The following is a 13,374-nucleotide window of genomic DNA, read 5'->3' as shown; positions in this document are numbered from 1 at the left end:
CACAATGAAGACACTGCCAAAGCTGTGGTCTCCTGAAGGTCTGGCTAGAGCTGACAGAGATCAAGCACTCTCGTGGCTGCTGTCAGGAGCCTTCGGTACCTTCCCAGGGCAGCTGGCTTCCCACACACCAAGAAGTACAATAGAGGGAATAAGAAAGAAGTTTTGGTGCCTTTTATAAGGCATCAGTTCTGCCGTGTTCTACTTACATAGATACCATATTATCCCCTGCTCCGGAGAACAGAATAAAAAAAGGTTTTGAAATCATTATTAATAATAAATGTGTGTTGTATACTCACATATGTAGACAAGTACAGTTCCCTACAACCCAGGCCAAGAACACATGAAGAGGAACTTGAACAACAGTGGCAAGTCGTTGTGAGAGTTAGAACAGAAGAGTAGGAAGGCCCAGCTAGAAGGAAATGGGGAAGTGTGATCCAGAGGCAGAAGCGGGGGAGAGCAGCAGCATTGAACTGTGAGCAGGTTGGCATTCATCATGAGCCTGGTTTACGGTGGGTTGTCCAGGGGAAGCGTTGTGGGCAGTGAGACAAGAGGTGGTGATGAGTCACACCCAGCATGGACTGCCCAGGTCTGTCAAATTATCCTCGCTCTCAGCAGAAGCCATGCCGACTGGCTGACGGGCTTTCTCAGTACTTGGGACCTTGTGCTTTTCAGGATCAGCAGGGTGTTGACAAGTTTTCCAATACTTGATGGACAAGATTGGAAGAGCCATTAGACCCAGAAGAGGAAATGAGTTCCCACAGGAGTTGCGGGAATTCACAATGTGTAGCCAGAGAGAGGAATCCTCACTGCTTTCCCTTTAATGTCTGACACACGTGCTCAAACCTACCTGGTGTCACAGACAGATGCCTGGCTCGCTCTAAATAGGACCAGGCTCTGCGGTGTAGGTTACAGGGACACTGTGTTGCATTCGTCTGTAGGAAACAAAATCATTCTCTCTGGTATGCAAACTGAGCTACCTTTGAATTCACATAGGTGCTAAGAACCTGCCTCCATTGGAAACATCATGGAGGAGGTGGCTGTAAAAGCCATTCCTTCATAGCCTCAGATTCTACCTCAGTAGGATCACTTCAGAAAACACGACAGCTGATGCAAACGGACATCCCTTCTGTGTGTCTTCACTTCCATTTCTAAAACACATTTTACCTTTTAGTTTTGAGCCTCAGATGAATAGTTGAACCATGAAACGCTGTAAGAATTTTTCCAAGAAGCATGCAGCCACGTATAGAGAAAGAAGAATTTAGGTAATGAATTCTATTGGTCCCAGAGACGCTCTCCGTTCATTGTGTGCTCCTTTCGAGTCAGCGGAGGAAGCGATTCCACGGGGCGTGTTCAGCTAGAGAGCTGGGATGCTGAGCTAAACGAATTATGTGACTGGCAGTGCTACCGCCGTGCAGAGAAACATGAACATGATTTATTTGCAATTAGAACAAAGCTCCAAAGTAACGGATTTGTTCTCCCAGGTCGTTAAAGTTCATTTCCAAAGCCGTGCATTTCGTTTTTCTTTAAGCAGCCCCAGCCCATCAAAAGTGCACACATAATAAACAACAAGCCACTAAAACCAAGTCAACATTTCTTAGGTACAATTTAACCTGGCATCTTAACCAGCATTGATTTTTCCCCCCTTTCCTTCCCCTCCCTCCCCTTTTAATTATGGCATGTGTTTGGCCACACAGGCATTACATATTCAGCTTTCTTCAGTCTTTTTTTTGCGAGGTGGTGGTTAATGGTTTAAATCTAGGATGTCATTTTTCTTGAGAAAAATCCCTAAATCCGTTTTTTTCTAAAACTTCTGGCCAAGAGAGAACTTTTAGGCAGCTTTTGCCTCCTTGTGGTTGGAGGTCACACTCATGGATGGCCCTGCATACTTTGTGTTTGACGCAGGTTCTGGGCTGACAAACATCAAGACGGAAGAGATCTCGGAAGTGAAGATGGATGCAGAATTCGGACATGATTCAGGATTTGAAGTCCGCCATCAAAAACTGGTAGGCAAAAATAAACTGCCTCTCCCCGAGATTGCGTCTGGCCAGATGAAATACGTGGCACCTCGTGGCTTGTCCTGGGTCAAAACTGAGAAGGACTACTGGGAATAAAACCAAAATGCCTGCCTAGATCTTCACAAAGATAGGAAGGAGAGGAAGTGGGACTCTGTTGATAGTTCTTTCTGACCAGAAGCCTCTGAGCCCAGGCGGAACATACAAGTGTAATTCAGTCCAACGTTGCAGCTACGTGAGCTGACTTCCTAGGAAAATGGTTTTTTCAGGTTAAACACATCTAATCCCAATATCCAAACTGGAAGGCAGGATACCACAAACAAGAAATTCAAGTCCATGAGGCTCTGATATTACTGTGTGGGGGAAGCATAAGTGAATTTCGTTTAGAGGTGGTCCCAGTTTCCAAGATGATCTCATTATGTAAATACCAAAAAAAAAAAAAAATAGAAATCAAGATTTTCGGAACCCTTTTGGTCATGACCATTCTCAGTCCACTATAGTTTTATTTGATGAGTTGGTCTTAAATATGCATGTGGGCAGTACTTGGTTGTAGGGATGCTCTCTTGCAGTGCTTGGTTAAGTTCTCATCTACAAATGGATTATTTCAGTCCATTCCAACCCCTCCTCCTTTCTACTGCTTCCCCACCTTCCAGTATTTCTTTGGCTTACAAGGGAAAGTTAGCAGAGACCCTTTAAGGTGAGTGAAGCCCAGAGGTGACTTTGCCGCCTCAGCTTCTCAGTCAGAAATCTTAGGCAAGGCAGATAGCAGTTTCTCTAAAGACAATGGCGGTTTTCTTCCTAATGTCAGAATTAGAATGAGCAGAGAAGCCAGGGTCTTCCTTATAGGTAGGCAGAGATTATATAATTCTCTACCAAAAACCTCAGAAATTCAAATAAGCCAAATTCCAGATTGTCAGAGTTCCTTCCATGTTACCAGTTATCGCAATAAAAGACTTGAGTGGGAATTTTAAAAACGGTAAGAAAATACCTGTATAGTGATGCACTTGATAAGAGCTCCAGCACTGTGGTTGGGGGGAGTGTGGGAGACTGCAGCCTGATTCCTTTGTGAAGTGTCTTCCCAGTGTTTGTAAATAAAATGTGTAGATCCTAGTGTGAATCTCCAAAAGAAAAGGCCTTTACTGTTGGGCTTCTCAATTCTGGATTAATGGAACAAATCGAAAGCTGGCTTGGGATTCAATTTTGCATTAATTTTTTTTCCTTTTTTTAATTCAGAAAAAGGCACCTAACCTTCTGAAATGTAGGTTTCACTGGAAAGTTTATTGCTGTTTTGTTATTGTGAAACCAGAGGCGCTCCTGAGCAGGCTGAAACTGCATGGTTTCAAAACAAATCTGGGGTAACTGCTGAAGGGCTGTCTGGGGGTTGGGGTGTGGCTCAGAAGATGAGTACCCAGAATCCCCTTTTCCTGAGCTGGTGTCAGAGACGCCCTTCTCAGTAATTACATGAACTTCTGTAATGCGACAGTGATTAATGACAACCGCAGCAATTAGGGGTATCAGCTCCCTCTACCGCGCTAGCTGGTAAGATAATGTACTATAATTAGTGCAATGAATATTACAGAATTACAGTATTTCCTTAAAGACGGAGGGATATGTCCAGACTCACATTTTTCCCGATCGCTTCACTGTAGTATCATTAGTTAATTAATGATCTCCTTTAATAAATATGTTGAGCTAGCACATTTGGTTGGCGAGGGGATTAATTACGAGCCATTTCTAATTTTGCCGCAGATGCGCTGTGAGTAACATCGGCTTAGAAAATTTTTATCTGCTCTAGTTTACCTCGCCTTTGCAAACTGCAGCAGGGATGGATTTAGCAATGGAAATCGGTCATTCACCTATCTTGAAGCCGCCTGGAAAGAATTATTTAGGGAGCTGTTGGCTCTAACTTACATAACAAATGTGCTCTAGATGGCTAGGCACAGCTGCCCCTCCCTCCCTTGTTTAACCCACCATAAGATCATCTCTTATATAACAAGATGATTAAAGTGCAGTCTGTATGTGTTATTTCGCCTAAGTAGATAAAGCTGGGAAACACTGGCTTGCTTTTCGAAAGAGCGTGGAGACGTATGTATACACTACAGAGACTTTCTCACTGTGAATACATTTCTTCTTTGTGACGTTCTCAGGATTCTTTTTTATGTTCAATATAAACAATCAGAGTAAAGCAATATTGCCAATTTTGGTTTCTAGGGGCAACTGGATAAAGTATGACTTGTTTGTCACACTAAGATTCTCTTTGCCACTGCTGCTTCCCTTGGGAAACATGGCGCTTTTAAAGTATGCATTCTGTGATTAATTGAATCTATGTACTATAGTACTATGAAGAAGGTAGCTTGGCTGTCCTTTTCTCTCTGATTAACTCCTGTGTTTCAGAATGTTTTTTGACCCATATAGAACATGTCCCTTCAAAGAAACGGAAGCATGCAGGTTTGAAACCTAGCTAAGGGCAGAGTCACCTGCTGTGGGCAGGAACGGAGTGACCTGTTTCCAGAACAATGGTGGGGACCTCTGTGGTTTTCACCAAATGCTTAGCTGTTAAAGGGTTTCAGATCCCTGCAGACATCTACCTCGTGATGCACTAGAGAAATTGACTTCAGAACCCTGGAAGCCACCTGTTGCTCATTGTTCCAGAGACTAGGACGCTCAGTCCTAGGGACCCACCAACTCACGCTTCGCTGAGCTATGGCGGAGGGTCCCCTGAAACTTTTCTACATCCGTTGCCGCTTGCGCTCACAGACCTTTTTCTCGGCTTCCTTTCGAAGGTGTTCTTTGCGGAAGATGTGGGTTCGAACAAAGGCGCCATCATCGGACTCATGGTGGGCGGCGTTGTCATAGCAACCGTGATTGTCATCACCCTGGTGATGTTGAAGAAGAAACAGTACACATCCATCCATCATGGCGTGGTGGAGGTAGGTACACCTGGAGGCTTGTCTGCAAGTGGGAGGCAAGCCAGGAAGTACAGGCACTGGCCAGGGGCCACTTAGGAGAAAAGCATCATCCCTCTGTGGTACTCAGGGCACAGCTGCTCTCTCGCTGTTTTGCATCCACCCCTGGGTACCATGAATTTAATGTGCTCTCATTAACATTATGAGTTGTTACTTTTAACTTAGTACAGGACTCGAATGTAACTAACTCCTTTCCCCTCTTGATGCGGGGAAGAAAGAGTGAAAGGAGGTAGATTCACAAACATTTAAATACACTTGTGGTGACGGGAAAGTTTTAAAGCATCCCCGTGTGAATAACTTTTAGATAGTTAATAGTGTAAACAATCTAGAACCCAAAGAACTCCGAGTCCAAGCAGATCTCATTTTGTAGGGGAGAAAAGTCGATGGAATAAAAAGAATCACACAGTGCCAAACTTAATACAGTCAGGGTTTCCCCCATTCTACCCGTTGATTTCCATCAGAGGCCAGTGTTAAGTAAGCATCTAATTAAACCCGAAGAAAGTGCTCTAAGCCATCCTTAATCATACAAAGGCAGGGACAGTTTAATAAACTCAAGCGAGAGAAAGCCAGAGATCTCACATTCATTGGTCCTTAGATTCTCGACACTTTATTCATGAGGATGCTCATGGGAATTACTGTGGGTTTTATTTTCCTGTCCTAGTTGATGTGGATATACTAAAGACCAGTGTGTTGGGTGAGACCCAGGACACTGAGGGGGCAAGAGGAGAAAGAGCTGAAAATTTCACACACTAGAGTACAAACATGTTTTGTTTCGTTTCGTTTTTCTCAAAGCAATAACTCTGGGGCTGGAGAGATACTCAGTAAAGTGTTTGCCACACAAATGTAAGGACCTGTGTTTGGGTCTGTAGCACCCTCACAACACATCAGGCACAACATACCCGGGATGCCAGTACTGGAGAGAGACACGTGAATCCAAGGGTTTGCTGGAATCGACAAGCTCCAGGTTCAGGGAGAGACCCTGACTCAAGAAATAAGGTGGAGGGTTTTGAGGAAATACCTACCTCCATCAACCTCTGGCCTGCACATGCACATGTCCACATGCAAGCGCATGTGTGTGTACATGCACACACACACACACACATACACATGCACAGATACCAAATTTGGGGTTTTGTTCTTTCTAAAATGGCACCTAAGTTTTGTTCTTCAAAGACTGTAAAACATTATCTCCAATCTTTCTCTCGTTTCTAATGAAATCTGGTATTTTTTTCCCCTACTTCAATCCCCTATTTGCATATGTGAATAATTCAAAAACTCCTTTGAATTTCATTAATAGAATTCAATTTAAATGGTCTTACATTGGACTGACTCTGTCCAAGCTGGGACTTCTGTCTGGGAGGAAAGTAAGTCTACCAATTCCTATCTTGATACCACAAGCCAGAGCCTGTCTCTGCTTGCTGAGTCTACCAGCAAGGTCCCAAGGCTACCACAGAGAGAACCACAGACAGAGTGGATTACACAACAAAAGTGTACTTTCCTGACCAGTGATGGAGGTTAGAAGTCTGAGACCAGGCTGTCAGCAGCCTTGGTCGCACCTGATGCCTCTCTCCTTGGTTTGTAGATGTTTGTATTCTCCCATGGTTTCCCGGGGGGTGGGGGGTGGGGGGGTCTTACTATGTCCTGATCTCTTCCTTCTAAGGACATACTGGGCTACCGTCTGCCCACATGACTTCATTTGGCAGTAGTCATTATAGCCACAATCTGAAGCCTTGGATTTGATAGGGGCACATTGATACCCAGTAAAGCTGAGCAAAAAATGTGGTGTTCTTACCAGAACTCCATTCCCGCTGAGACATGGGAATTTTCTCGAAGGCTTCAGTATAACACACACTAATGCTGACTGCTTTGAGGTACTCTCTAGGCAGGCCTTGGGGAGCAGAAAGTGATACCCCCTCACCTCCTCACCTAAGCCTCCTCTTAAACAGCTTTCCTGCAACCTGGACCAAGTGATTCTTTTGGTCAGTAACCAAGAGACACTGCCTCTTCAGAACGACAGAGGGAAAGAGGTTGACATGTTGGCCAGATTCTAAAGAAACTGCGGCATCCTGGGGAAGGCTCACTGCTCGGCGTATCCGGGTGGCATCTTCTTGAGCGCCTAGAAATGGTCTTGATTCTCACTTGATTCCCTATAGATGCACTTTGTCCTGGAGAGGGATGCTGTGGAGAGTCTGAAATCTTTTTCCCTTTAACAGTCTGTGTTTCTGTCCGTGACGAGGCTTTGTCCAGCTCTGTATTGAGTCCACACTGGGACAGAGGGTTGAAATAGAACTCACTTGTAGTGTTGTACCCGTACCCTGCCCTTGGGGAGGTGTCATTTAGCTGGAGTGGTAGAACTAGGCCACCAAGACCTACTCTTCAGCCTGGGGTGTCGGTATTGAAGCACGCTGCCATGGGCTTCAGAAAACCCTTCATCTTTGAGTACCTCAGGAATGCACAGGGTGGATGTCACCCTCCCCTGCTGCACACACTCGGCCACAGTGTCTCCACAGCCACAGGTTGAGCCCCCCTCCCTGCCCCAACTGATCAAAAGTATTTATGGAAAATAATGCACCTGAGCATGAACAGACTATTCCCTAAATAATCGCCGTGACAACCATTTGCATTTAGATTGTATTTGGAATTATATGTCACAGTCGTCTGGGGGTGCATAGCCATGCTGTATAGGGGAGAATGTGTGTAGGTCATGTGCAGAGACCATGCGTTATTAAGCAAGCAAGAACTTAAGCATCCTTCCTCTCTGCTTTTGGAACCCATCTCCTGTGTGTGCTGAAGAAACGCTGCACATGGAAATGACACTATTCCCGGCTCTACTTCATTTCCTTCATGGATGAGCGGACCTCATTCACATCAGTAAGAACAAAAAGGGGCAACTAATGGACTGAGTGTCCCAGTCACTCAAGGCCACGTCTTTGTATTTTTCCATCACCTGGGCATAGTGGAGGCATGTGTCTCCTGAGTATCTCTTGTCCTCACAATGAAAGACTCCCGTGGGTCACAAAGATAGCAAGCCTAGGAAAACTGTGGAGGGAAATGTGGGCATTCAAAGAAGCCTAGTGGCTATAATTATTATTATCATTTATTATTATTATTGATACAGTAGACAGCCATCAGGTATGAGCAGTTGGTTTGGGTTTTTAATACCTAAGAAGTAAATATTAATTTAATGATTTGCACTTGATGCCAAAGGTTCATTCTGCCAGGAAGGTTTCCTACTTTAGTAACAGCTATCATGCCCTTGAGAATATTGCCTCCTGAACATGCCCACAATTTCAGTCTGTTGCTAGAGGCACACAGTGGTCACAGAGGGATTGGCACAGTCCTCGAGGTAGCTTTGAGGGCCCTTGCTATGAGGAAGGCTCACCCGTGTTCTTTGTTTAGCTGGAGGTTTCTTCCCAGACATGAATATTCACTTCCAGAATTCAAGAGGGTTGGGGATTAAAAGATGCCACTTGGACTCTTCTCCTCGGGTGCCTTTAAAAGCAATCTCTTCGGAAGCCCAGAGCCCTGTGAACACTGAGGGCTAAGCTGCCCCCATGGCAGGAATCCGTGAACCCCTTCTGCTTCCCAGCAGCAAAGGGCATCGAGGATTAGCACGCAAAGCAAACCAAGAAAAGACAGGGAATTGAGATGCCTGGACTGAGTCAACTCTCTGAGCCTTGGATCTCCGGTGGGGCTCCCTTGAGCATTTATTTTGGAGTTTGAAGTCAGAAAACTAAATAACAGTACTAAACACGCAGATGTTCTGCTGTTCTTGGAAAATGCAGAAGACTGTTGACAGGTAGCTTGAGAGTTGCTGCCCCTCCTTGAGGTATAGACACACTAAGAAACAGCAGCTACATGCTTGATCTCCAAAGCAAGTTTATTTATTTATTTTTTAATTCCCTTACTTGACATTTCAGTTATGGGGTCCTAGAGAGTGGAGAAAATGACCAGGTTCAAGTGGCACAGGATTGCAGACAGGCTTGTCCCTAGCAAGCCAAACAGGAGGGTTGACTGAATGCTCTCACTTTGGGAGTTAATCTGTAGAGAGAAGGCATTTTAGCTTGCAAGCCTGTGGCCAATTACACAATTGCCAATTAAATCGAGGTGACCTCATTTGTTGACAGCAGAGCAGATCACAGCAAACAGGAGGAGATGGGAAAAACACCTGTGTGTTTCTCCCAAAGGGCAGTGTTGATGCTGAGCAGTGTTCTCTGAGTGCTAGCTCCTGGGAAGGCCTTGATATAAGAGGAAACACCCAGGCCCTTACTGGAGTAACCTGGAGACTGGACTGCAGGCAACTCTCACAGGAGGGAAGATGGGAGCAGCTCCCGTCTGGATACCACCTCGTGCAGGTGGGAGGAGTCAGGGCAGATGAGCAGAAGGAAATGTCCCATGCCCTGAGGGCAGGGCAGCTTCTATTCCCACTGCCTTTGACTGGGTCCTGAAGTCTGTCTGGTGCCCAGCCTAAAAAGGACTCACTGGTTCTATGAAGTGGGGTCACACCCAATGGCCATGAAGGAATTTATCTCTACAAGGCTCTCCATCTGAATCACTCCTTAGGTGGGACTAGGCGTGATCTATGTGTATCGTATGATCTATGTGTATCATACCACATGTCTGTCCATCACCTGGTAGGTAGGGCAGCACTGACACCATGTGCATATCTGGCTTTTGTTTTCCCCCCTTTGTTGTTTTAGGAGCCAACATAACAGTAAGACAGTCATGCAGGGTCTGAACTGTGCCACACTAGCAGTAGGCGGGGTGGGGGCAGGGGACAGAGACAAAGAGAAAGCTGGGGAATTGCCAGACATCATTTGACAGTGCTCAGCAATGGGAACTAGAGACCTCTGAAAAATGAGGCTGCAAGCTCAATTCAGTCCTGGACAGAATAAGAAATATCCCTGTGAAATGAATCCCATAGAACACACCTTAACTTTTCTGTGGAAAACATGGTTTATGCTATGTGCATAAGGAAAGAGTCCCCTCGTCTTCCAACGCAGTTTTACAGAGGCTTGGAGCTCATATTAATTCAGCAGACTTAAGCAAGCACCTCCTCTTCTCCTCACTGGGAGAGGTAGGACAAATATAGAAACAAGGAAAGCCATTAGCTACTGTAGAGAGGTATGTGCCCTGCACAGTCTGCAGAGACTAACACCTGCCCGGCTCTCTCTCCGTGACAATGGCTGAGGCAGAACATGTTTACCGTGCTGACCTGATCTTACAGCTGAAGCCTGCTGTAGAGCTCTGGCCTGGCGGATGTGAGGCCTGAATGCAGCCCCCAGGACTACAAATCCTGTATGTGTAGGATGAATGGGTGGGTGGGTGGATGATTCTGTACAATCATCCTGCAGAAAATTAATTTTTGGAGAATTCTTGGTAATTGGAGACCAGCAGAACACTCCCTCCCCCCACCCGTAAAAGTGCTTACGATGAACAGGGATAATTTTTTTTTAAATTTTTTTTATCAAAGATCCAAAGATACATGGACAAAAAATGTTCAAATTCTCAATGCCTAATGTGTGCACATAAAACAGGCACAAAGAAATCAATGTGTATCCTCTTATTCCTATATCACAAAGAGAGCAGAAGCAGCAATCTGTACAGTAAGATGCAGTCATGGAAAAAGAATTTTCTAAGTCATTTGGAATACTTAAAAAAATGTTCAAAATGCATAGTGATCAGGAAAAGAATACTTAGGAGAAGCAGCTAGACGCCCACGTTCACAAGAAGCATCCCCCATCGATTAGATGGATCCCCCATGGATAGATTAGATAGATAGATAGATAGATAGATAGATAGATATGTATGTATAATTACGGATGGATAGATAGATAGACAGACAGATAGATATGTATGTATTTTTAATTAGGATAGTGTCTATATAGTTTCCCTTTTTGTGTTAAGTAATACCCCTTTTTTTCAAATTTTTATTAGATTTTTTTTTCATTTACATTTTAAATGCTATCCCGAAAGTCCCCTATACCCTACCCCTGGTAATACCCCTTTGATATACATACACACACACACATCCATAAATATATATATATATATATATATATATATATATATGTATATGTATGTATGTGTATATATATGTGTATATATGTATGTGTATGTATATATACATATATATGTTACCTTTATTTATACACCTTATATATATTTATATATTTATACTTATATTTATTTATATATATAAAATAAATATTATATATAATACATATACATATGTATATATGTGTATATGTGTACATGTATACATATATGTGTGTATATATGTGTGTGTGCATATATTTGTATATATATATATATATACACACATCTTTTATATATATACACATCTTTTATTTAATAGTCTCTCAGAACTCTCATTAACATTTCTACAGAGATAAAAATACTTCGAAATGGCAGGAGATACCTGTGGCCCCACAAAGCGGAGTGTTATATTCTGCACAGATCTAAGAGTCATTCAGTCATTCACAGTGCAGCTTTGTGAGATGTTCTTTCTAGCTCACCATCCCACAACTCCAGTGCTGGCTGTTTCAGCCAATGTGCCCTGTGCAGACCCGAGTACTCGCCTCAAGATTTTCAGCACCACCTAGTGGCCAGATGCAGCATCGGCGTAAGCCATTGGCTCTGCCACGTGGTGTCAGAAGTTGGGGCTAAAGCTGATAAATCACGGTTGTTATGCACTTTGGGGGCAAAGAAAAGAACTGGACACCGTGTCCTGTTACTGCCTACGCGTACTGTGCTCCTTTAAAGTCCTCGGCGTATTTTAAACCCGGGTCTCTGTACCTGCTTTCTAGGTTGACGCCGCCGTGACCCCAGAGGAGCGCCATCTCTCCAAGATGCAGCAGAACGGATATGAGAATCCAACTTACAAGTTCTTTGAGCAAATGCAGAACTAAGCCCCACCCGCGCCACAGCAGCGGCCTCTGAACTTGGACAGCGAAACCATTGCTTCACTACCCATCGGTGTTCATTTATAAAATAACGTGGAAAGAAACAACCCCTTACGTTTATTTACTCACCCTCGGCTTTTGACAGCTGTGCTGTAACACAAGTAGATGCCTGAACTTGAATTAATATACAAATCAGTAATGTATTCTCTCTTTCTCTCTTTACATTCTGGTCTCTACATTACATGATTAATGGGTTTTGTGTACTGTAAAAAAAAAAAAATTAGCTGTATCAAACTAGTGCATGAATAGATCCTGTCCTGATTATTCATCACATACATAGCCCCTTAGCCCGTTGTATATTATTCTTGTGGTTTGTGGCCCGGAAAAACTCCTACTTGAAATATGCTTTAAAAATCGATGGGGGATGCTTCTTGTGAACGTGGGCGTCTAGCTGCTTCTCCTAAGTATTCTTTTCCTGATCACTATGCATTTTGAACATTTTTTTAAGTATTCCAAATGACTTAGAAAATTCTTTTTCCATGACTGCATCTTACTGTACAGATTGCTGCTTCTGCTCTCTTTGTGATATAGGAATAAGAGGATACACATTGATTTCTTTGTGCCTGTTTTATGTGCACACATTAGGCATTGAGAATTTGAACATTTTTTGTCCATGTATCTTTGGATCTTTGATAAAAAAAATTTAAAAAAAAATTATCCCTGTTCATCGTAAGCACTTTTACGGGTGGGGGGAGGGAGTGTTCTGCTGGTCTCCAATTACCAAGAATTCTCCAAAAATTAATTTTCTGCAGGATGATTGTACAGAATCATTGCTTATGCCATGATAGCTTTCTACACTGTATTACATAAATAAATTAAATAAAATAACTCCAGGCAAGACGTTTCTTTGAAGGGTGATTGTGTGGGAGGGAAAAGGCAAGATCCCTGCATTTATCAATCTAAGACGCTTCGTTTAATAATACTGACAGAGAATGAAAAGCCAGGAAGAGAGTAAAAGGGAAGAGAGGACACCCCGAGACAACCCCTGAGGGTTTGTATAAAATGGTGTTTTCATAGGAATACATTATACTGGTGTGATTCTATGGTGAGAGTTTATTGTTTAGTCATCTAGACCAGTGAGAACACCTCTCATCTGGTCACTCACACCTAACCTGTGAGTGTGAAGAGGAAATTGTGGGAACACAGCTCTTAGTGCTGGTAAACTAATTGGTGGAGTTTGTTGTTTTTAAAAGGCTATGCTGCCCTGTTTTGGTTCTTCCTTTCTGTCTTAGTCAGGGTTTCTGTTCCTGCACAAAAAACATCATGGCCAAGAAGCAAGTTGGGGAGGAAAGGGATTATTCAGTTTAGACTTCCACACTGCTCTTTTGTTTATCACCAAAGGAAGTCAGGACAGGAACTCACACAGGGCAAGAACTTGGAGGCAGGAGCTGATGCAGAGGCCATGGAGGGGTGCTGCTCACTGGCTTGCTT

The 13,374-nt window shown here is 43.6% G+C and overlaps 1 protein-coding gene across 6 annotated transcripts in view; it reads left to right on the top strand.

Moving 5' to 3' along the window:
• The window catches only part of App (amyloid beta precursor protein), a 228,973-nt gene extending 216,192 nt beyond the window's left edge, over positions 1 to 12,781 (top strand). For all 6 annotated transcript variants that reach the window (XM_029470477.2, XM_029470476.2, XM_029470475.2 and 3 more), the window contains 3 exons: positions 1,903 to 2,003; positions 4,796 to 4,942; positions 11,788 to 12,781. In XM_029470477.2, the coding sequence (XP_029326337.1) occupies positions 1,903 to 2,003; positions 4,796 to 4,942; positions 11,788 to 11,889 (350 nt within the window). In that variant the 3' untranslated portion in view covers positions 11,890 to 12,781. The remainder of the gene's footprint in view (positions 1 to 1,902; positions 2,004 to 4,795; positions 4,943 to 11,787) is intronic.
• The last annotated feature ends 593 nt before the right edge of the window (positions 12,782 to 13,374 follow it).

This window comes from Mus caroli, unplaced genomic scaffold (genome assembly GCF_978045245.1).
Source record: "Mus caroli unplaced genomic scaffold, Mus_caroli_1 scaffold_17, whole genome shotgun sequence".
NCBI classification, from domain to species: domain Eukaryota; kingdom Metazoa; phylum Chordata; class Mammalia; order Rodentia; family Muridae; genus Mus; species Mus caroli.
The sequence above is the reverse complement of the archived record's forward strand: the minus strand, read 5'-3'. Positions and strand labels throughout refer to the sequence as shown.